This window comes from Equus asinus, chromosome 2 (genome assembly GCF_041296235.1).
Source record: "Equus asinus isolate D_3611 breed Donkey chromosome 2, EquAss-T2T_v2, whole genome shotgun sequence".
Lineage (NCBI taxonomy): Eukaryota > Metazoa > Chordata > Mammalia > Perissodactyla > Equidae > Equus > Equus asinus.
The window spans coordinates 161,296,645-161,318,732 of NC_091791.1; the positions used below are offsets into that span (position 1 = coordinate 161,296,645).

Genomic DNA, 22,088 nt, shown 5'->3' on the forward strand with positions numbered 1-22,088 from the left:
ATGGTGAGACTTGACTGAAAAAGACAGCCGCCACGTATGGATCTTCATATTTGATGTACACAGGCCCTCACTCTCCTCAGTTGTCACTGAGGGTGTTGGTCATTCAGGTCTGAAGTTAAAATGATGTCCCTCTTCTTATGCCTTTCCACTACCTTGAGTTTAGCAAAGATGGGAAATCATCGAGGAAGAGATGGTGAGAAGGAACGCATGGTGGGGGTAACAGGTCTGGCCTGGGCCTGCTCAGAAGTGAAGCCACGTTGCAGAAGCTTCTCAGAGAGGAACCCTGGTCTCACACCCTCCCCTCCCACCAGGGGTGCGGCCTCCAAAGGGATCCCGAGCAGCATTAATACTCAGGGCACAGGAGGACTTGTTTTGTCCTAGGGCTGCGGCTCTGCCTCTGAGCAGACCTGGCTGGGGGATTTAACAGGCGAACCTTCAACAGAAGGACAAGCCTGCGCCGTTAGCTAAGAAGTGATGGCCTGACTGAGGACGTTCTTGCTTGCTAGAGGCTAATTTTAAAGTTACCTGCTCACCTATAAACTGAGCCTAAGAAGACAGAGCATAAGAAAGAAAACCATGTATAGTACCTGTCCTTTAAAGTAATTAAAAGATCACTTTTTTTCATAAGTTTGGTAGCTTGACGGAAGATTGTGTAAGAGTTCCAAGGAATACGCAGCTTTCTACCAACTCGTTCGCTCACTCGCTCCCTCATCCTCTCTCTAGTCCAGCAGATTCCTCTAGCATCTCCAGCAGGACAGTTCTGTGTCCCCTCAGACTAGCCCTCTGTAGGTTCTGATTCTGCCCCCAGATAGTCTTGTCAAGTTGTTTTCTCAGGACCAGTTAAGATAACATTTTTAATCCAATTCAAATGTGTCTCTTTCTCTGTGCTTTACTGAAGTTGCAAGTTGATTCTAATCCTTATAATTAGACTATAAAGCTATGTTATCACATTTCTTCAGGGTTCTCTATTTCCTCTGCATTTGTGGAGAAAGAACTTTCACCACCTGGAAGACAAAGCTAGGGTTAACACTGTCTGGTTTACTCCTCAGTCAAGATGGCTCCCCTAGCCACCCCCACTCCCCACCCCCGAGTAAATGCTTGTTATCCACGTCCAGTCCAGAGACCCTACAGTTTTGGCATTCTGGCTCCTTGGTCGTGCTGAAATTGTTGGCTGTCGTAGTAAAGGGCAACTGACACAGTCTTAGGTACAGTTTTCCATGGGGAGCTGAAGGGAACCTGAGGGCTGAGTGCCTTTCTGTTTCCACAGAATTGCAGAGTCGAGTAAGCATTTGCTCATGGCTCCAAGTGTCCCCTCCCTAGCTGACAGTTTTCTCCATGATGGTTTTGTAACATCCCCCAAGAAGCAGGCTAACACCCTCAGCCCCCCGGGATTCTGCTAGTGGGCTTCATGTACACAGCATCAGTGCTCAGTTTGAGTTGATCAGTCCCAGAGAAGGGCAAACGAGATGGGCTTGAACACTGAAAGCCCTTCCAATTCTTAATTATAATCTGATTATCTGCATTTTCACTAATTGTCTTTGTATCATGGGCTCACATTATTGGTTTATTTGAAGAAATTTTTCCCCTTATCTGGGAACTGACATCACATGTGTACCTTACAGGTCAGGTGTGTAGTCGGTCCATGATTGAATGCCAGTGAGTGGCGGAGAGATCCTGATGGGCAGAAAACAGATAGCTCTGGTCTCTCATTCATCAGAGAGCAACAGATGTCAGCCCCATACAGGGCCCTTCAAGCCAGCAGTGTCACTGTATTGTGTCACTAACAGAAAGGACCTGCTGGGTTAGACAATACAACTCGAAGGCTAGGCCCAGGTCTGGGCGGGGGAAGCACTGTTTCAGGACTAGCTCTGCTTTGCCCAGCCTGTGGCTGCTTCCATCACTTACACCTGCAGGCTCCGTCATCCTGCAAGCAAGCACACATCCTCTCAGTTGCAGAACTAGAAATCTGAACTAGGAATCCCAACCATTTTGTTTTCATTTGATTGCTTATTTCACAGAAAGACTTAAAACTCAGAGCTGAATACATGGTGGACACAAAAATATTTGTGAAAGGAAAAGGGATGAGTAACAGGTTTTAGAGATCTTTCCTCTAAATCAAGTCTTATGCTGTAGGACCTATTGTTTCTATTGCAAAGCAGGATCTCTTTTTTTTTTGAGGAAGATTAGCCCTGAGCTAACTGCTGCCAATCCTCCCCTTTTTGCTGAGGAAGACTGGCCCTGAGCTAACATCCATGCCCATCTTCCTCTACTTTAGACGTGGGATGCCTACCACAGCATGGCGTGCCAAGCGGTGCCATGTCCGCACCCGGGATCCGAACCGGTGAACCCCGGGCCACTGAAGCGGAACGTGCGAACTTAACCGCTGCACCACCTGGCCAGCCCCCAAAGCAGGGTCTTTTGTCTTGTGTCTTATTGGTGCTTTTGGCCCATTATCTACTGTTCCTACTGGTGGGCAGAGGCTCTATCCATTGCAAGGAATAGACACAAAGAAATCACACAGAAGATTTCAAAAATATTTTAGCAACAAGAAGGATCAAATTCGATCTGGATGCCTGCTAAACTTGCTCTCACACATGCTGGGAGAGAAGAACAAAGCTACATAGTGTAGAATATCGCCTTGACCAGTTAAGAACCAGGTTCTGGGTAGTGAGACCATTGTAAAGCATTGGTTAGTGTCCAGAGGAAGATGGGAGAGGAAGAAGTGCTTGCAGCCTTCTGAGCCCAGGGCCCAGGGATATCCAGTGGAGTGATCTATGGGGAAGTGGCCTGAGATCCTGGGAAAGGGACCTGGATGCCAATGCATGGGGCCATCATGTGAGTGGCACCAGTTCTAAAGGAACTTCTTTGTTTCCAGGCAACGCCCTGCCCTTGGAGAATGTCTGGCCTCACTGGCAGCTGCCATACCAGTGGCATTCCTGGAGCCCACCCTTAACCGCTACAATCCACTTTCGGTCTTCAACACCAAAACCCCCAGGGAGAGGTCTAGTAAGTATCTTCCTGCAGAGGTCATCAACCCAGGTGCTGAGAGGAGAGCCGCTGGGAAGGAAGGCCACAGAGGCAGGGACCAGCAGCCCTGCAGCACTGTTGGTTTGCGTGATCTGAGAGGAGCCGGGATGTCAGAGCTGGGGCTGTGTTGCGTGTCTCTGTCTTACTGGGAAAATGGGCTTGGGCAAGAACTGTGTCATCATTAGACTTTGGTTTTTGTCCTCTATAAAACGAGGAGACAGTGTAGTTGATTTCTAAATCCCTTCTATCCTAAAACCTCAGGTTCTATTGTCTGCCCTGGGCCTCAGTTCTCCTGCATCTGGGGATGTGACTGCTTTCTTAGAGTTTCAGCAGAAGGGGCACGCCTGCACTAATAACCTAATTACACTCCGCAAGTCCAAGGAGAGGCTGTGTTTCCAAGGCTGATGACCACATGTTCTCCATCTTCATGGGAAATAAAGCATAAAAAAACACCAGAAGGAACTGAAATTATGCAAGAAACAGAATTTAACAAGAGCACTGATGCACTAAGTTCTAGGACAGCAGTCAGCAAACCATGGCCATGGGCCAAATCTGGCCGGCTGCCTATTTTTGTAAATAACTTTTTAGCGGAACACGGTCACACCCACTCATTTACTTGTTGTCTGTGGCTGCTTCAGCACTATATAGGGGAGGAAAAGTAATTTTCCTTCTGCCATTCCTTGTTCTTGGCTGAGACCCTTCCCTCTGTAAAAAAAGACAGATTAACAGGAAGGGGAAAAAAACCATTTTAATTACATACATACAAGTCTGTACAGGAACCCCGTAAAGATATGAGACTCAAGAGGCAGCCAGATGATTAAGCCCTTATATACCATCCCGAGCTAACAAAAAGGAGAGGGTTCTGGGGCTTCAAAGGGGAGGAGGCAACTATGAGTTGAGAAGGAGGGTGAGAAGAGGAAATGTATGGTCAACAAAGGTTCCACTGCCCTGCAGATATCTCTCAGATAAAAGGGGTATGTTTGGTAATCGTTCTTGTCCTCATATTAGCTCCCTTTCTATGTAAATTTCCTTTATAAATGTAGATTTCCCTTACTCTTTTTTCAGAGCTTCTCCTTGTGCCATTTCTTAAAAATAATCAGCTTAAAATAATCCTTGGAGTGGCACATTCTGCCAGTCTTCAACTACCGTGGCAGAGTTGAGTAGTGGCAGCAAAGACTGTCTGGCCTACAATGCCTAAAATATTTACTCTCTGGCCATTTACAGAAAATATTTTTCATCCACCATTCTAGAATAACCTAGAACTGGAATCCCAGGCAGGTTGTAAACCTGCCTCTGGAGGGTGGAAGGGAGAATCTTCATATGTGTATGAATTGTGATCTTGTTGACGACCAAAGGAAGAGAACAGAGGAGCTTCAAGCAGGAACCCTGGAATCAAGCTTGGACTTCAACTGGAAAGAACTACAATGATTTAATAGGAGATGAAGCAAAAATCACCACACCATAGGCCTAAGAAATATTAAGAAAAAGAAGAAGCCATAGTAAACCGTTTCAAATTAGAACTCATCCTATCCAGAACTAGTACTTCCTCAAAATATTAAAACGCAAGGCCAGTAGATGACTGGAGTGCATAGCAATTCCTTTAGTTCGAGCCCCCTTTTCACACTGCCATGAAACCCTAAGGAAGAGAGTTCTAAGGGAGTTCGGGTTCATGGCACACTTTCCTTTGTCACCACCCTTCTTGCCATCTAAGAATGTGGAGTGCTAGGCCATGGTGCTTTCATTCCCACTTGCTTCTTCTTACTTCAAATAAAAGAAGCAAATCGCCCCCAGAAATGAGGACCAGGACAATTTAGACAAGGCTGCTTAATGAAATTCTTTTCCTGAGCTCGAGTACAGTGGAGACTAGTGTTCTCAGAGCTTGTCAAGAGAGAAGCATTGCCAAGATGCCTCAACTTTCCAAAGTCTCGTATGAAATCTCTAAGTCAATTACCCAACCCCCTCCGCCTCATCTCACCCTCCCTCCCCTTTCTTGGACTTGCAAAAATATGTTTCCAAACCTTGTTTTTCTCCGCCCTCTCATGATTTTGAGTGAGTCACATCTCACTGTTAAAGTGGGAGCTGAGCAACTGAGCAAGCTTTGGTAATGCTGAGAAATAAATGGCTGTGACATCTGTAGGCAAACACCAGCCCAAGTGTTGCTGTCGAACTCCAAAGGGACATGGGCCCTGGCGTGACAGTGCTGGATACTTACACATTTATTCTTCTCCAACTGTGATTCAGGAAATAGTGTATTTCTATCTCTGTATCTCCAATGTGTAGAACTACGCCTTGGGAAAGAGAGAGACCCACTCTGCTCTTGAGCTCATAGAAATACAGTAGCAGGCAAAATGACTTGACAAGGTGGAGGAAACCCTGGACTGGCTTTGGGAGGGAGTGGAATGACTGTCCCATTGTTCTCCTTCTCAAGGGCTATTTAAAAAATGTTCCTTCTTCTTTTATATACCTTTACATTGATTTAATAAGATATATTCATAAATGAAAAATAAGTATCAATCATTGCATACTCCACATGGAAGAAAGACAAGGTTGTGATTAGAGAGGACACAGTTCATCCATCAGTGACACACTGTAGAACTCAGTGCCCCAGTCCCCTGAGCCCATGTTTTTCGTCATTCAATTAATCAACAAAGAGTGAATGCTGACCATGTGGATGGCTCTTGAAGAGTAGAGTGTACATGAATATGTATTCTGGAATAACCAGGTTTGCCTGAAGCCAGAGAATGACAGATGGCTTAATGGACTCTAAGAAGGTAGACTTCATTCATTATACAAAGTGGGTGGCCTGAGGAATTAAGTAGGGGGATGGATTTATAGGGTGACAAATGATGGGAGCCTCTGCATTAGAAATGCAATATGAACTGATTGATCAAGCCTTCAGTCAATTGGACATCTCTATTAAATGACCGTTGTTTTGCCAGCAGAGTTACTTATATTAGTAACTCTTCTGTCCTGTAGGATCCTGGAGCATTTTCTGACTCATCCAAAAGTTATTAACATATGCCTAGAAAAAGTTTAATGCTGTTAGGTGCCAGTTATTCAAAACTAGATAAATCTTTGGTTATGTGTGTCAGTGGTCTCTTAATCAGAATCTTAGATTGACCAAAACACCCTAGTCACCAGCAGTTTACTTTCCCAACGCTTATTGGAATAATCAACCTGAAAGGAAGGAAGTCCAGCTCCCAAGTAAGCTGTCTGTCTATGCTGCAAAGAGGAGGTTCTCTCTGGTGCCATCTTCTTGAGGGAAGAGCTGTGTGGTGAAGAAAATAGGGCTTTAGAATCTAACTCTGTGGTTCTAACACCCTAGCATATATCAGAATCACTTGGAAGGCTTGCTCAGTCCTACCTGCAGAGTTCTGATTCAGTAGGTCTGGCTTTAGTAGAGCCTAACAAAGTTTGCAGCCAATGCTGCCGCTGCTGGCGGGAGGACCCTACTTTGAGAATCATTGATCTAGAAGATGAAAGGACAGTGTGTTCTAATGATCCCCTAACAGTCTTGTGTCTGATTCTAATAGGACCCAGCTGAGGCTGTTTCTCAGGTAGATAACTCAGCCACATTCATTCTGTAGGTCTGTGATGTGGCATTTGAAGTACAAAACACCATCTAAATCACAAATGTTTCTTCCACTCAAGGACCAATTACATATAAATAACTTTTAAAGGTTATTATAATGACTTTGGAGCAGCAACCTCAAGCAACTCTGTTTTTCTTATTAAAAAAAGGTGTCTATGATGATGTATTGCCGATGTGACATTTAAACACACACACCTGAGCTTTCTCATTTATAATTTTACAGCAAACAATTGTAAACTTCAGTTGCATCTGTGGCAGTTGGCATCATTCCGTGTGCAGAGCCTCAGGGTGGAAAGTTGACTTCCCTGCCTTTACCTATTTACTGACACTGTATGTGTATAATTATTTTGTTTGTGAGGGTCTCCCCAGACCCCTGTGTTGATATCACCCCTGATTCTTGTTGCTCTGCTGCAAAGTATAGGCCAGACTTGTTCTCTACAAATGACCGCCATTAGCAGTGGACTATGTCTGACGCATGTAACTCCCTTCTGCTGTAAATCACAAGAGTTCAACATTCTTTGGCTTTCATGCTCCTGGCCTTTTGAATTATGTGGATTTTAAAGGACATTGGTCCACTCCTGACTTCCAAGGAAGAGGGATCTTTAGCCTTCTGCTTACCAAAGGGCCACAGTTATAGCAGCAGAGTCATCACTAGGGAAAGGATGTTGGTACCTCATGGGGGCTGCTCCATAGTGGGAAGTCTTCTCCCAGTCCATTGCTTTGGAGCTGCACATGCCATCCACTGGAACCGCTTATCTCAGCTGCCGATTCATTGTCTCCAGGATAGCCAGGATTGTTCTGTATCTCTGCTCCAGACGGTCCAATCATGGGAGAAGTCGATACAGTTCCTTTCAACTGGCCAGTATTCCCAAAGGCCAGAGAATTTGCTGTGGCATCTCTTAACTCATTAACCCTTCAATTCCCAGGGACCTATAATCTAGAAAAGAGACACCTCAAGCCAGCAGTAACCCCAGTGGCAAAGGGCCTGCAGGCATAACCCAATTTACTGAACATAAAATTTTATTTGGCCGACACCTGGCCAAGTGGTTAAGTTTGCACGCTCCACTTCGGTGCCCCAGGGTTTCGCTGGTTCGGATCCTGGATGCGGACATGGCACTGCTCACCAGGCCATGCTGAGGCGGCATCCCACATGCCACAACTAAAGGACCCACAACGAAAAATACACAACTATGTACCAGGGGGCTTTGGGGAGAAAAAGGAAAAATAAAATCTTTAAAAGGGACTGGCCCAGTGGCACGACAGTTAAGTGCACATATTCCACTTTGGCAGCCCAGGGTTCGCCGGTTCGGATCCTGGGTGTAGACATGGCACCACTTGGGATGCCATGCTGTAGCAGGCGTCCCACATATAAAGTGGAGGAAGATGGGCACAGATGTTAGCTCAGGACCAGTCTTCCTCTGCAAAAAAGAGGAGGATTGGTGGCAGATGTTAGCTCAGGGCTAATCTTCCTCCAAAAGAAACAATTTTATTTGAAGTCTTTTGCTTTGCCCTTTGAAATTCGTAAGAACTTTGCATTTGACTCCTAATATCAAAAGTAACATCCTCAAATCATCTAGTGGAATTGGTATTCCAAGAGAACGCTCCACATTTTCCTGTGGCTTCTTGGACCCCCTGGCACCCATGGTGCCTGATGCTTTGGCCCATTGTGAGAAGTTTGGCCTGGGAGTGGAGTCTACATAGGATCTGCCTCCCAGCCTGGGCAGACTCAGTGGGGAGCAGTGGGATAAACTGATGCCCCCACAGAGCTTTAGGTATGTGCTTCTTTCTCAGACGGTCCAGTGTCCTTCCATTCAGAGCCCTTGTTATCTTCTCACCTGTCAGGAACCTCAAGATGTTTCTGGTCTCTTCCTGTCTTGTCCTGTCCTTTAACTTAAGGAGAACAGGACAGATATCCCCTGCTGCTTCTGTTTGCAATTCTCGTATCTGACAACCTTCCTCGGTTTGATGTTGAACTCTGTCTGTTGACACTTCATCCTGTCTCTCCTTGTTCAGTGAAGTGACCTCAGTCTTCAGTGTGAGGAAAAGATAAAACTAACTCACTCTTCCTTGCACAGAAGCCTTCAGAAATAAAAAGGTTCAAGTGACTGACAGGAAGTCTTGGCACAGGTCGCCTCAGGTTGCCAATAACTTCTGTTGTACATGCAAAAATCAATGCAAGTGCAGGGTTTTTCCCAAAAATTTCAACCGGTTGTCATCTCTGGTCCAGCTGAAGGAATATTTGATGCAGGGGTTTCTTTTTCCTTGTCTAACCAGTACAGATACGATCCAGGCAATTGAACCATGACTGACACCTAAACACTGATGAGTTGCTTTTCTCCTCCTAGTCCTGCCTTTGCTGCAGCGGGACGCACAAAGGCCCAGGCAGCAGGGGAAGAGGGAGAAGCCAAGAGACTGGCTTTATCACATTGAAGTCTTATGAAATGTCCCTCAGCCATGCCTCTGTTATGCTGCTTTAACCTTCTGGTTAAGTGTTTTCACCTGAATATGACATCTAGCAAGATAACCCAGCCTCTGGAAGTTGCCGTCTCTCCAAGACAGCTGGAGGACAGAAGCTCCTCCATAGCTTGCACTCACTCATATGAGGTTCTGGGATAGAAACTCACATCTAAAGACCAAAGGAAGGGTGGGACGGGGGGAGAGAAGGTTGCACCGTTCATGCTTTTGAATTACTGTCCCTTCATTCTTCCTGTACCCTCTCGGTCAGTTCTGGGGATGCCAGACACGGTGGAAGAGATGTGTCCTGACGTCCCCCAGCTGGAAGGCCTAATGAAGGAAATCAATGACCTGGCCGAGTCAGGGGCCCGGTACACGGAGATGCCGCATGTCATCGAGGTGATCCTGCCCATGCTCTGCAACTACCTGTCCTACTGGTGGGAGCGGGGGCCTGAGCATCTGCCCCCTAGCACAGGGCCCTGGTGCACCAAGGTCACCTCTGAACACCTCAGTGTCACCCTGGGCAACATCCTGAAAATCATCAACAACAACCTGGGCATCGACGAGGCCTCCTGGATGAAGCGCATTGCAGGTACCGCCAATGCCTTTCTCCCCAACCCCTGGCCTAGGGCCCAAGATGCCTGGATTCTCTTTTCATCTCTTTTGTTGATTCCATGATGGTTTCAAGCAAGCTCTAGTCTATCTTTAAACTGTTCTTTCCCACCACCCCTTTAGTTGCTTAACAGTAGAAAGAATCAACTTCTTCCTTTGTCGAGCTTCCTGAAGCTAAAGTTCCTGCTCCACTCCCCAACTAATCCAGGCCTCTCGAATCTCCAGGAAGCCCTTCTTGATAAACTCTACCCAATTCAGATGATCATTGCTTTGTTTGCTTTCACTACTTAGGAATCCCATTTGCTCTTAGAGTAATAATTGTCCATATTTTCTTGGTAAGTGATCCTGTGTGCTTTCCACACATATAAAACTCACTCCCATCTGGGCTGTGCTGTAAGTTCCTAGCATTTGTATTTCACTTTATGCTTTCTAAGGCACTGTCTAATTTAGGTTCACAGTAGCATCACTTTGTTTTTTCTTTGTCCTTTTTTTTTTTTAATATTCCTCTAGAACTCCTTGCATGCAGTAGGCTCTAAATGAATGTTGTTAGCTGATTTCTGTTCCTGAAGCAACCTCAAAAAAAGGAAAGGCTTGGAAAATGAATAACCATAAATATTTAGTGTCCTCTGTGTCAAAGTAGAGTCTGAGGAGATAGAACCTAGGGCAAAGTCGTAGCCTTTGATGGACCTATGGTTTAGACAGACAACTCCTCCATAACAGCTTCACCCATATACTCCTGCACCATGAAACACAGCGGCCAGGTCAAAGGCAGCTATCAGCCCAACCCTAGGTATTTACCTTCCTGGACACAGGAGTGGATGATGTTCTGCAAGACCAAGGAAGAAAACGTCTTACTCCTTTCCTGTCTCTGAAATGAACTGAGATCAGAATTATAAATCTTTTAAGTGCTAACGGCTACTGGACTGTATAGGCCTCTGTGAACAAATGAGTAAATAAAGATGTTTCTTTCTTACCCATTAGCCAGAGAATAGTGTTAACACTAAGGCAATTTGTTGAGGAGCTCTAATTTGTAAATCTGGATTAAGGAAAGGAAGGAGATCAAAGGGTCAGTTCCCTTAGCTCCCTAGAGGTACAGAGAGGAAAGATGTCATAGCAGGAGCCCTGCTGAGAGAAAGTGAACTTGGTCTGTTATTCCACAGGTGAATCCGCATCTCATCAGCTGGGCCACTTAACTCTTGGTGCCTAAACAGTCGATTTTAAATAGTGACCTCAAATCACCCACATCTGGAATAGCCATTTTGATGGCAAAGTCAAAAGCAGAGGTGCACTCAGTGAGGGTAGAGCGTGAAATGTGAGCCATCCCAGCACGAGTTTCAGCTTCTTGGTTAATGCATCTCAGCAGAGAGCTGCCTTCACTTTCTCCTTCGAAACAGTCTCTTTTAGGAAAGTATAAAATAAGGCAAAGTGACATTAAAAAGAAAAGTGCTGGAATGTAGGCTGTTTCCAATTGAAATGCCCTAAGCTAAAGAAACTTCACAATACACAACATACACTATACACATCGTCAGTGGTTCATGACTCTTCTTAATTTTATTTCACTTTTTTTTTTTTTTTTGAGGAAGATTAGCCCTGAGCTAACTACTGCCAGTCCTTCTCCTTTTTGCTGACGAAGCCTGGCCCTGAGCTAACATCCGTCCCTATCTTCCTCTACTATATATGTGGGACACATACCACAGCATGGTGTGCCAAGCGGTGCCATGTCCGCACCCAGGATCCAAACCGGCAAACCCTGGGCCAGCGAGAAGCGGAACATGCACACTTAACCGCTGGGCCACTGGGGTGGCCCCTCACTTATTTTTTTAATAATCACTCTGATTCAGATCTTTATTGGGAATTGGACCAACAGGGTATTCCACTTGAGCAATAGGATAAGACATGTAGGTTTTATCTTTCTCTTTAAGAGGACCAGAATCACAGCCCCACAACACCCTGATTGCTTGTTTCTGCTCTTTGACTTCTAGCGGCCTCCCCAGCCTCTCCCTCAGTTCCCTACAGCTGAAAACAGCTCATCAGCCTTTCTCAGGGGGCAGAGGAGCCTCCAGGCAGTAGGTTGACAGTTCTCAAGTGTTGGGGACTGAGAACTGGGGTTAGGTTAATGTATTTTTAACGACAAGTTTTTCTATAAAATAACCAGAAAGCATCGTATTGAATGCCTACTCTGGGCTAAGCACAGTGCTGGCTATTATGAACAAAAGGCTTCCTTCAAGGAGTTTATAATCCAGCTAATGAGCCAAAACCAACATGAACGTGCTATAAAATGATACAAGATAGTCTATTGTGAAGAGCTAAGAGGTGTGGCAAATGCTTTGCATGCATGAGGAGTTCAGGGGTGGCAGGGGACAAGCAGAACAGGAATAGGGACCTCCTCCTGTAGCTCCACCCTCCCAATTGTGGCTTCATAAGAAGGAAGTGCCAAGTGGAAGATTAAGGCAGGGAACAAGGGGCAGGTGCCATTCTGAGCTGATGGGTTTTCACAGCTTCACCTTTCAGTATCCCTTTTTTTTTTTTTTTTTTTTTTAAATCAATTGTTATACTATGTGAAATGAGCGGGAGGCCCTTTTGTTTGCAAACACAGTGTATGCCCAGCCTATCATCAGCAAAGCCAGGCCTGGCCTGCTGAGAAGCCACTTCCTCCCAACTCTGGAGAAGCTGAAGAAAAAGGCCGTCAAGACCGTGCAGGAGGAGGAGCAGCTGAAAGCCGACAGTAAAGGTGACACTCAGGAGGCAGAGCTTCTCATCCTGGATGAGTTCGCAGTCCTCTGCAGAGACCTCTACGCCTTCTACCCCATGCTGATCCGCTACGTGGACAACAACAGGTACAGGGAGGCCTGGGGAAGCCTGGCCACAGGATGGAATGATTGGGTTGTGTGACAAGTGAGAGAGGGAGGTCATGGCTGCCACCAGCAGAGCCCTCTCATGCCACCCCCCCAAAAATTCCTAGTGTAAGAGCTCTGGGTAGGGCTTTTCTTGACCAGTTGATTCTATATGGTCAGTGGAATGGCCACCCCTTCCATCCTCACAGGCTACCATAGGTAAAAGGGAATTGGTTGAATAAGGGCAGCAGTAACCCACTTCTGCCCCTCTGCTGTTCTGTCACACATTCATTCAACGGACATTACCGACTCTGTGTCAGGCACTGTTCCAGGCCTTAGGGGACAGGAGTGAACAAAACAGACCAAGATGTGTGGCTTAGGGAGCTTTCAGTTTGGCAGGGGAGTGGGGCATGCACCAATAAATAAAATAAGTACTTATACACTTAGATATTTACTTCTATACTTTATGTATACGTAAATTATACAAAGCAGAGTAAGGGGAATTAGGAGTACCAGGGTGGGGTGGAGTCACAGATTTAAATAGAATGTTACTGAGAAAGTGAAATTTGAGCAAAGACCTGAGGAGATGAGCTTGGGAACCATGTGGGTCTGGGGAAGGATGTTCCAGAAAGAAGGAACATCTAGTGCAAGCCCAGAGGAAGGAGTGTGTTTGGGAGGTTCAAGGGACCACAAAGAGTCCAGTGTAGCTGGAGAAGAGTGAGGGGTGGGAAGAACAGTGGGAGAGATCAGAGAGGCAACACAGGGCCAAGAGTACAGGGCCTTCGAGCCCACTGTAAAGACTCTGGCTTTAACTCTGAGTGAGATGAGAAGTTGGTGGAGGTTTTGAGCTAATCTGTGATGTGATCTGATTCACTTTTTGAGCACTGGCCATGGGATGGGGCAAATAAAGAAGTGAGGAGACCAGATGGGAGGCTCACAATGATCCAGTTGAGAGCTGATGATAATCCAAACAGACAGAGCAGACCAGTGGTTGCCAGGGCCTGGAGGGAGGTGGAATGAGGAGCAACTGCTTAATGGGATTGGGGTTTCCTTTTGGAGTCCTGAAAATGTTCTGCAACTAGATAGTGATAGTGGTTGCCCAACAGTGTGAATGTGTTAAATGTCACTAATAGCAGATTTTATGTTATGTGTATTTTTCCACAATTAAAGAGGAAAAAGAAAAACAGAGTTATCAGTGGCTGGGGCCAGGATAGTAGCAATGAAGGTTGCCAGAAGACGTCAGATTCTGGGTCTATTTTAAAGGTGGAGCCGTTGGGACTTCCAGACTGGGAATGGAAGAAAAGAGGAAAGTCAAAGATGATTCTGGGCAAATGGAAGGAGGGAGTTTCCAGCAACTGAGTTAGGGAAAACTGTTGGGTACAGAAGTTTATTAGGGGAAGATCAGGAGATCACTTTTGGACGTGTTAAATGTGACTTGCCTATTCAGTATAAAAATGAAAATGTTAGTGGGCAGTTGAGAATATGAGTCCAGAATTCAAAGAGAGGTCTGGTGTAGAGTTACGAATTTGGGAGTCATCAACATATTGATACGTAGTATTTAAGAACCTTGAGACTAGATAGGTAAAGGATTGAGGAGGAGAGGGAAGAGTTCTAAGGACTGAGCCTTGTGCTCTCCAACGTTAAGAGGTCAAGCAGAAGAGGAAGGACAGCAAATTAGGCTGAGACTGAGAGGGAGCAACCAATGAGACAGGAGGAAGCCAACAGATTGTTGTGTCCTGGGTGCCAATTTCACAAAGCGTTTCCAGGAGGAAAGAATGATGAATGAAGGTTATTGGGACCTTGACAAGAGCTGTTTCAGTGGAGCAATGGAAATGAAAACCTCTTTGAAGTGGACTAGAAGAAAATGGGAGAAAAGGACTTAGAGACAGCAGTACAGACAACTCGTCCAAGGAGTTTTACTATAAAGGGGAGCAGAGAAAGGGATGCTAGCTGGAGGCAGATGTAGGGTCAAGAGAAGAGTTTATAAGATAGGAGACTTGTTGACTTGTTTCTTTGTGAATGGGAAAGATCCAATAGAGAAGAGGAAATTGATCGTGTAAGAGTGAGAGAGAGAATTTCTGAAGCAATATCCTTGAGCAAGCAAAGGGTCAGCATTAGATAGTTCATCCATAGGAACAAGCAGGAGGGCAGGGAGCATGGATGCTGAGGCTGGTAGATAGACACACACACACACATACATACATACATACATACATACATATACCTCCATCCATATATATGGATGGATGGAGGTCTGTAGGAGTCCTTTAGTGATTGCTTCCATTCTCATTAATGTAGGAAGCAAGATCATCAGCTGAGAGTGAGGATGGGAGAAGGTGTTTAGAGGTTTGAGGAATAGGAGAAGATATGAGGCAGTGGCCAGGGAGAGTGGGAGAGTAGATGGACCACGGAAGTGCAGTGTGATTGCCGAGCAGCATTAAGGGCCCCATTTGGGCTCTGTGGTCATGAATTTCAAGTGAGACTTGTCAGCAGCTTGTGTTTTCTCCAGCCAGTTTAGCCATCAGGTACAGACCCAGAGTAGGAAAATAGTTGGATTTAACCGGGGTTGGAGTTTTACAAAGTGAATATGATAAAGAAAAATGGGTTAGGGAATTGAGGGTATATGTAAAAGGGTAATTATAAAGATTGACCGTGGAATTTAAGCTGGACGATGAGGGAACTGAGGACATAGGAGGCTAAGGTCCATGAACAGGCAAAGGAACAAAGGATTGTTGGTCCCAATGAGGGCAAAGACCAAATAGCTATTTTTATTATCCTAACCCTTTTAAAGTTTAAAGGCCTAAAATATAAATTTGGGAAAGTTTAATTTTAAAATATTCCACTGTAGATATTGAAAGGACCTAAGAATATTTGTGGAACATTACTAACTCTTTGAATGGTATGCCATTCTGTCGTGGGTAGGGAATAGGTCTGGAACTGGCCATTTTAGTATTTATTTTATCAGATAAATTCTGCTTACTATTTAAAATAATTTACTTAAGATTACTTATATTTCACATTTCAAAATAAATACCTTACACACACTATATATATATATATATATATATATATGTATATATATAATCTCTTACCTATCTATGGGAGATTTTAATCACTTTCTCAAAAGAAACCCTGCTTTGAGGGTCATCATTTTAGTCACTTCTGATAACATAATTATGTTAGAAGTTTAGAGAAGGAATTTGTCAGAGTTTGAGATGAAAGTGGAGTAAGGTTGCTCCTGGAATAGCTCTTTAATTGCATTTGTCACTATTGACGATCAAGACTCAAGAGAGAGTGTGTTCCACTTACACAGTGTTTGACACTTGCTAAAAATGGCAATGTCAGGGAGTCTTTGAGATCATCATTAATTCATTCATCCCCTCTTTTCAACGCATTCTTCCCTGAACACCAGGGAGGGGAGCATTATGGCCATCTGAGCCTTGCTTAGAAATACTTCCTTCCAATGTGGGTGCCTTTTCCTTCTTCAGGTCTTTTCTTCACCCAAAAGAATTAGCTGGCTTAGAATTAGGGGGTTGTGGAGTTGGCAGGAATATTAGAGAATAACTTACTTCTTACTTCTAACTAGATGAATAAATACCCCTTTCCTTTTTCCTGGCCTCTGATTATCCGCCACAGTTATAGACGACAGGTGCAGCCTTGCAGTGTGCACTCCCATTCTAGTTTCAGACAGTTTGAACCATTTTGAGCTTAAATCTGTAACTCCCAGCCACCGGCTCTGAGGTTGCTCTTTAGAGCCATGCAAAACTACTGCACTCTGCCTTGTGGCAGTTCTTCAAATATCAAAGGATACCATCTTGTCCTGTCCTCCTCCTGTTTTCCACATCATAGTAAACCTCAGCAGTATTTCAAGTTTCTTCACCATCGAGAACACTGTTCTGAAGAGAAACTTCTGTAGGTCAGTCTTCAGCCTGAAGTTGACCCCGAAAGAGCAAGAACTCCAGGCGTGGTGTGATCAGCAGAGAAAATCAACTCTCTGTCTCCTCGTACCAGGAGACACAAGTCAATGAAGGTTAAACAAATCTCCCTACATGAGGCAACGGCTTCTCAGCTTCTTTCTGGAAATCAGAAATGCTGGGAACATAGAAATGAACAACTTTAAATAGTGTGATTTTTGGTGAAAACCCATCTCTCACACTGTTGGAGGGAATCCAAGTAAATCCTGTGCAGTGACTGCCTCAGGCTGTGTCCTCTACAGGGCACTTAGGAGCAAGGCAGAAATAAGCTCTTCCCTCTGACTCGGACATCCTGACCATGAACAGAGGAGCATGGCTTTACTTTGAAAACCTGGTAACTCGACATTTTAAAAATGGAAGTCCAGCTCTCCTTATTCTTGCTGTCATCCAAGATTTGATTCTTTTTTTTTCCTTCTTCTTCTCTTCTTCTTCTCCCCAAAGCCCCCTAGTACCTAGTTGTATATTTTAGTTGTGGGTCCTTCTGGTTGCAGGATGTGGGACACCACCTCAGCATGGCCTGATGAGCGGTGCCATGTCCACACCCAGGATCCAAACCAGCAAAACCCTGAGCCGCTGAAGTAGAGCGCACAAACTTAACCACTTGGCTATGGGGCCAGCCCCCAAGATTTGATTCTTATGCTTCGTATTTTCTGTTAATATGCTCGGTAATTTCATCCACTTGTGTTGCTTCTACCATCACCGCCACAGATCTTTGCCTCTAAATCCAGCTTTCTTCCGACGTACAGCCCTGCATTTTCCGACTGCCTTTTAGCAGCACACAGTGCAGATGGTAAAAGAAACCGGCAGATCAGTTAAGTACCTCCAAAAGGATCAAGTGTCTGAGTATTGAGAGAGAGCTGAATTCCGTGGAAGACTGGGAGCAGGGAGGAGACGAGTCTGGTTAATCATTTGGGGGTAGAAAGAATATGGGCAAGTAAGAGAGGTGAGGTCAGCATCTTCTGTTCTGCAAATACCATCTTAATCTAGTTTGAGAGAGGTGCCCAGAGGTTGTGTGCCTGGGGGAAAACATTTAATGAGATCCTCTTTATTCACGCCCACCACTCTGAACCTGAAGAAAAGACCTCACTAGAGATCAAGAGTAAAGATTTGCTTTTATCTCTAAGAAGAAGAAGGGTGTTGAAAACAGAATTCATTCAGCTGAAACTGCATTCCCATGTGAAGGCAGAGGTATCAAAATCCTCCTCTTTCTCCTGTGAGGAAATGTTTACCTAAGATTTTGTTTTCAGTGCTCCTGTTACTCAGTCCCTGTGGCTGAACATTTCCTTGGCAGGACAGGACATGACCCCTCGCCTCTTCCCACTCAAGACATAGTGCAAACCTGGGAAGCTCATTTAAACCAAAACACTAAAGAGGGAACAGCTGGCACTTCTGATAAAACTAGACGCTTGACCCTGAAAAAGCACTCCTGAAAAATCAATGTGAAAGGAATCAAAAAGCATTACCCATCTCAAGTCTCAAGCTTGATTGCCTCTGGATGCTAGTAATGGATACCTGATCATAGTGGCTTAAAGAAATTAGAAGCTAAATCTCACACATAAAACAAGTCCAGAGATATCCAATCCAAGGCTAGTGTGGTTGCTCCTCATTAGAGACCCTCACTTCTCTGTCTTTCCATCCTCTGGAAGATAGATTGGTTTCCATCCTCGAGGTTACCTTATGGTACAATATGCCAATTAGAATTAGAGCCATCATATTTTCATTCCAGGCAGGAAGTAGGAAAGCATCAGGGAAAGGCAAAAGGACACCTTCAGCTATCTCTCATCCCTTTTAGAGCTTTTCCAGAAGGCCCATCCAATAACTTCCACTTCCATCATTGATCAGAATTTAGTTACATGGCTATCTCTCAAGGGAGGCTGGGAATATGATCTTCAGCAGGGCACAATGGTTCCTTGAATAAAACGGGATTTTGTTCCTTAGGAAGAAGAGAGTCAATGTTGGGTAGACGACCTATAGTGTCTACTATATAAAGGAGAGGCTAGTTGAGGTAGAAAACAAGAAAGATTAGACAAGAACATCTGTGAAACTGGAACTCAGGGCAGTAAGGAGTTGAGATGGTGAGAGAGGGATCCGAAGGTGGTCTTGACCTCACGAGTCTTCACCTTTCTTCCTTAGCTGTGCTCTCCATGAGTGGGCAGAAGGTACAGGCTGCTCAGGGCAATTCAATCTGATGTCCTAGGGCTTAAGGAACTGGCTTTTGATAGCCATTACCCTGCATGCGTCAAGGAACATTGGGTTTTTCAGGCCACTCATAAGAGCCAAAGTTTTGTTTAACCTAAGAAAGACGACAGACAATTTAACTTCACCTGTGTCACTCTATGCAGATATTTGAAAATGGCAACTCACCAAACCCTTTCAAAATATAATTTGATTCAAATGTGTAAGATACTTAGGGGCAAGACAACTTTAAGGAAATGACTGAATTCTACTGCAATTTATCTGTCTTGCTGCCACTACGAAATTTCTTAACCTAGCCTGGTTGAAAAAAAAAAAAAGAGGAGTAACATTTATGGGGAATTTCTAAATCATTTCAGAGGGCATGGGAGATGTTTGGTCTCTATCCGTAAACTTCAAATAACAGTGAAAAACATATTATCTTACAAATTGCATTCATAAAATTGACTTTGAAAGGGAAAGGGGTGCAGCCTGGGCTGTTTATAGAGTGCTCAGAATTTCAGAGGTTTGACAATGACAATTGTCAATGACAAGATTAGACGTCATGGTGACCAAGACTTGCCTGGTCTTGCTAGCCTTCTGGATTAAAGGAAGCCTGTCCCAAAAGATGGTGTGCAACCTTAATCACCTTATCAGTTTAAGGAAGAAAAAACCTACCTTTGACAATTTTGAAATGTTGATTTCTGACATCTGTTTGTTAAGATAATCCTTGAATCTTTTGGTAAAATGGAAATGATTATTGTAGGTCCTTCAGAAGTATCTACAATTATATGCCTATAAGCATTGTATTGGTGTTGAGTCTCTCTGAAGATTGCCTTCGTATGGGAATGCGGTTTTATCTGGATAAATGTGTGCATCCGATGTCGGTATAGTTTTTAGAGTGTGACTGTTTTAATCATTACTGAATTTCATATGCATATTCATTTACTTTTCAACTCAGATCTAACTGGCTCAAAAGCCCCGATGCTTATTCTGACCAGCTCTTCCGCATGGTGGCCGAGATCTTCATCCTGTGGTGTAAATCTCATGTAAGGACACATGTAGGCCCTGGCTTTAGAGATGGCTGGGAAAGGCCCAGACCTCAGAAAACTTTCTTGTAATGTTTGCTTTTTTATTCCCCGCCCTCCCCCCCCAAACCTAGAACTTCAAGAGGGAAGAGCAAAATTTTGTCATTCAGAATGAAATCAACAACTTGGCATTTTTAACCGGAGACAGCAAAAGCAAGATGTCAAAAGTAAGTCCTTAACAATCAATTTCAAAGACTCTTCGCCCTTGACCTAAGCTCTGAATCTTGGATGTATGAAGGGGTTAGCTCCGTAGTGCGTTTAGGTCAAACCACGAAAACCAACAGTCTCTACTGTTGTTTCTTTGAGAATGAGCCAGAAGAAACTGCTCTCAAATAAGCATGGTCATCACATTTTATGAAATAGCTGCTTGTATGTTAAAAAGTTTAAGTTTCAAGACTTGCCTAAGGCATTCGAGAGGTCTTCCCAACAAAGGCTGCTGTTAGTTGTTTTAAAATAGAACTACTTCCTGTGTTGTGAAGCTACAAAAATGCACGCGCTTAGAGCCACGTTTTGATTAGCTATGACGAAAGTACCTTGCTTGGAAGAGTTTGTTAGGACATATTCTTACAGTGTACTTGTTTTCCTCCTATCTGGAACATCCAGTAGCTGTTTTATTTCAGTTGTGCTGACCTCTTAATGCCTTCTGTTTATTTTTCCATGTGATTTGCATTCAGAAACCCAAACATTTGTCCATCTCCTGCAGGAAGTGGTTGAAAGAGGGCATACCAGACATCTGTCTGAAAAAAAAGAGTAACCTATAGGGAGGATTGTAGCAGGAATATGGCATGGGGCTGGGAGTGGGCCAGGGGAGAAGGGGAGAGTTGTTGGGGGTTGGCCTCCCGCTCCTCCTGAGTCAGCTCTGCTTTGCTGTTTTAATTGGAGAGAATTCTCAGACACACTCCTTCAGGCGTACGTACAAAAGCAAGACTTAACATAAATGTGATGTTTTGTCACCAGCTGTTATGGCTTACCCTTGGCTCTGTTCCCTTGAGAAGTGTGCCTCAATGAGGGTTGACTGTATATGTCAAGTATAAGTGACTGACATGGAATGCCTGAGATGTGCAACTCTCTCATTGCTGGTACAGTGCTGCCTTTGAGGAACATGAAGGTGGAGTGTGCATGGGGACCCCTCAGAAGTGAAAATCATTTCTGGAAAGATGACAATCATGGGTTTGTAGCAAAGCCTTTGGGGCATCTCTCCAAATACCCATTTGGGATGGAAGACCTGTGTATGTGGAGCTGCAGACATGGGACTGATATGACACCAAGAATGAAAACTTTAGCACCCAAAACTTCACCCTATGTGGCTAGCTCTGGTCAGCTACAGCCACTCTGAACCTTCCATGTATACAGTGCTTAATAAAATTTGATAAATAAAATTGTGCACATACACATATAGAGGTCAAAACTATATATTCACATTCAAGAGGAATCTTTGCTTCAAATAAACGTTACTTATGGTAGGTTTTGCTTTAGATAATTTTTATTTGATTTTCCAAAATTCATTTTGCATTCAACTTTTGGCAAACCCATCTGCTGCTCATGTGAGGTTTATAAGGTAGGGTTTTTCAGACTCCCAATCCCTGGACATTTATCTTAAGTTTCCTCCAAAGGGTCTTTTTACAACTATCATAGGCTATCTTTTGACCCCATCCACCTACAGCAAGTCAGTAAATCCCAGACAGATTCCATGCTACCTTCAACTTGGGGTGGAGCCATTGGCTCAGGACTGAACCAGCTGACATCCATTGTTATTGTCAGTGGATGGCAGCAAACCAATGGAAATGACTATGATGTAAGGATTTGGATCCCAGATGAGCAGAAATGGTAAAGACATCTCAACCTTCTGGTGATGAGTGGACACTCAGGGTCCTTGGGTTTACGCTTGGAAAGAGATGAGGTGACAGAGCATAACATTTCAAAACTAACCTACTAACAAATTAACATGAAATTTTGTCATTCACATCACTGTATGAGGAAAAGTGTATGTTTGTCTTGTCAGAGGATTGTCATATCCAGAATCTGTGCATCTTCCCTGTTGGTAAGGTTAGTCTACAGGAGCAAATGCTTTCATTTCATTTCCATTGACATTGTATGCCATCTTTTTCTGAGCCACAAGGGAAAGGATCAAAGTTGCATTGTGATGGATGTGAGGACACTCCCTAAATATTAAATAATATTGGCCATACTCTTCATGGTAACAATTATTGATATTATTCTTGTTGCCTCAGTCGAGACACAAAGCGTAGTGGTAAATAGGACTAGAGACTGAAAGGAAGCTAAGCCCCACCCTTGGCCCAGCTCTTAACTGGGGGTATGACCATGCATCATTCAC

At 44.3% G+C, this 22,088-nt stretch overlaps 1 protein-coding gene across 8 annotated transcripts in view; it reads left to right on the forward strand.

Annotated features, from left to right (window-relative positions):
- RYR3 (ryanodine receptor 3) overlaps positions 1 to 22,088 on the forward strand; it is a 484,911-nt gene that overhangs the window by 408,302 nt on the left and 54,521 nt on the right. For all 8 annotated transcript variants that reach the window (XM_070503827.1, XM_070503874.1, XM_070503852.1 and 5 more), the window contains exons 65-69: positions 2,876 to 3,006; positions 9,345 to 9,665; positions 12,282 to 12,522; positions 19,627 to 19,714; positions 19,828 to 19,920. In XM_070503827.1, coding sequence (XP_070359928.1) covers positions 2,876 to 3,006; positions 9,345 to 9,665; positions 12,282 to 12,522; positions 19,627 to 19,714; positions 19,828 to 19,920 — 874 coding nt within the window. The remainder of the gene's footprint in view (positions 1 to 2,875; positions 3,007 to 9,344; positions 9,666 to 12,281; positions 12,523 to 19,626; positions 19,715 to 19,827; positions 19,921 to 22,088) is intronic.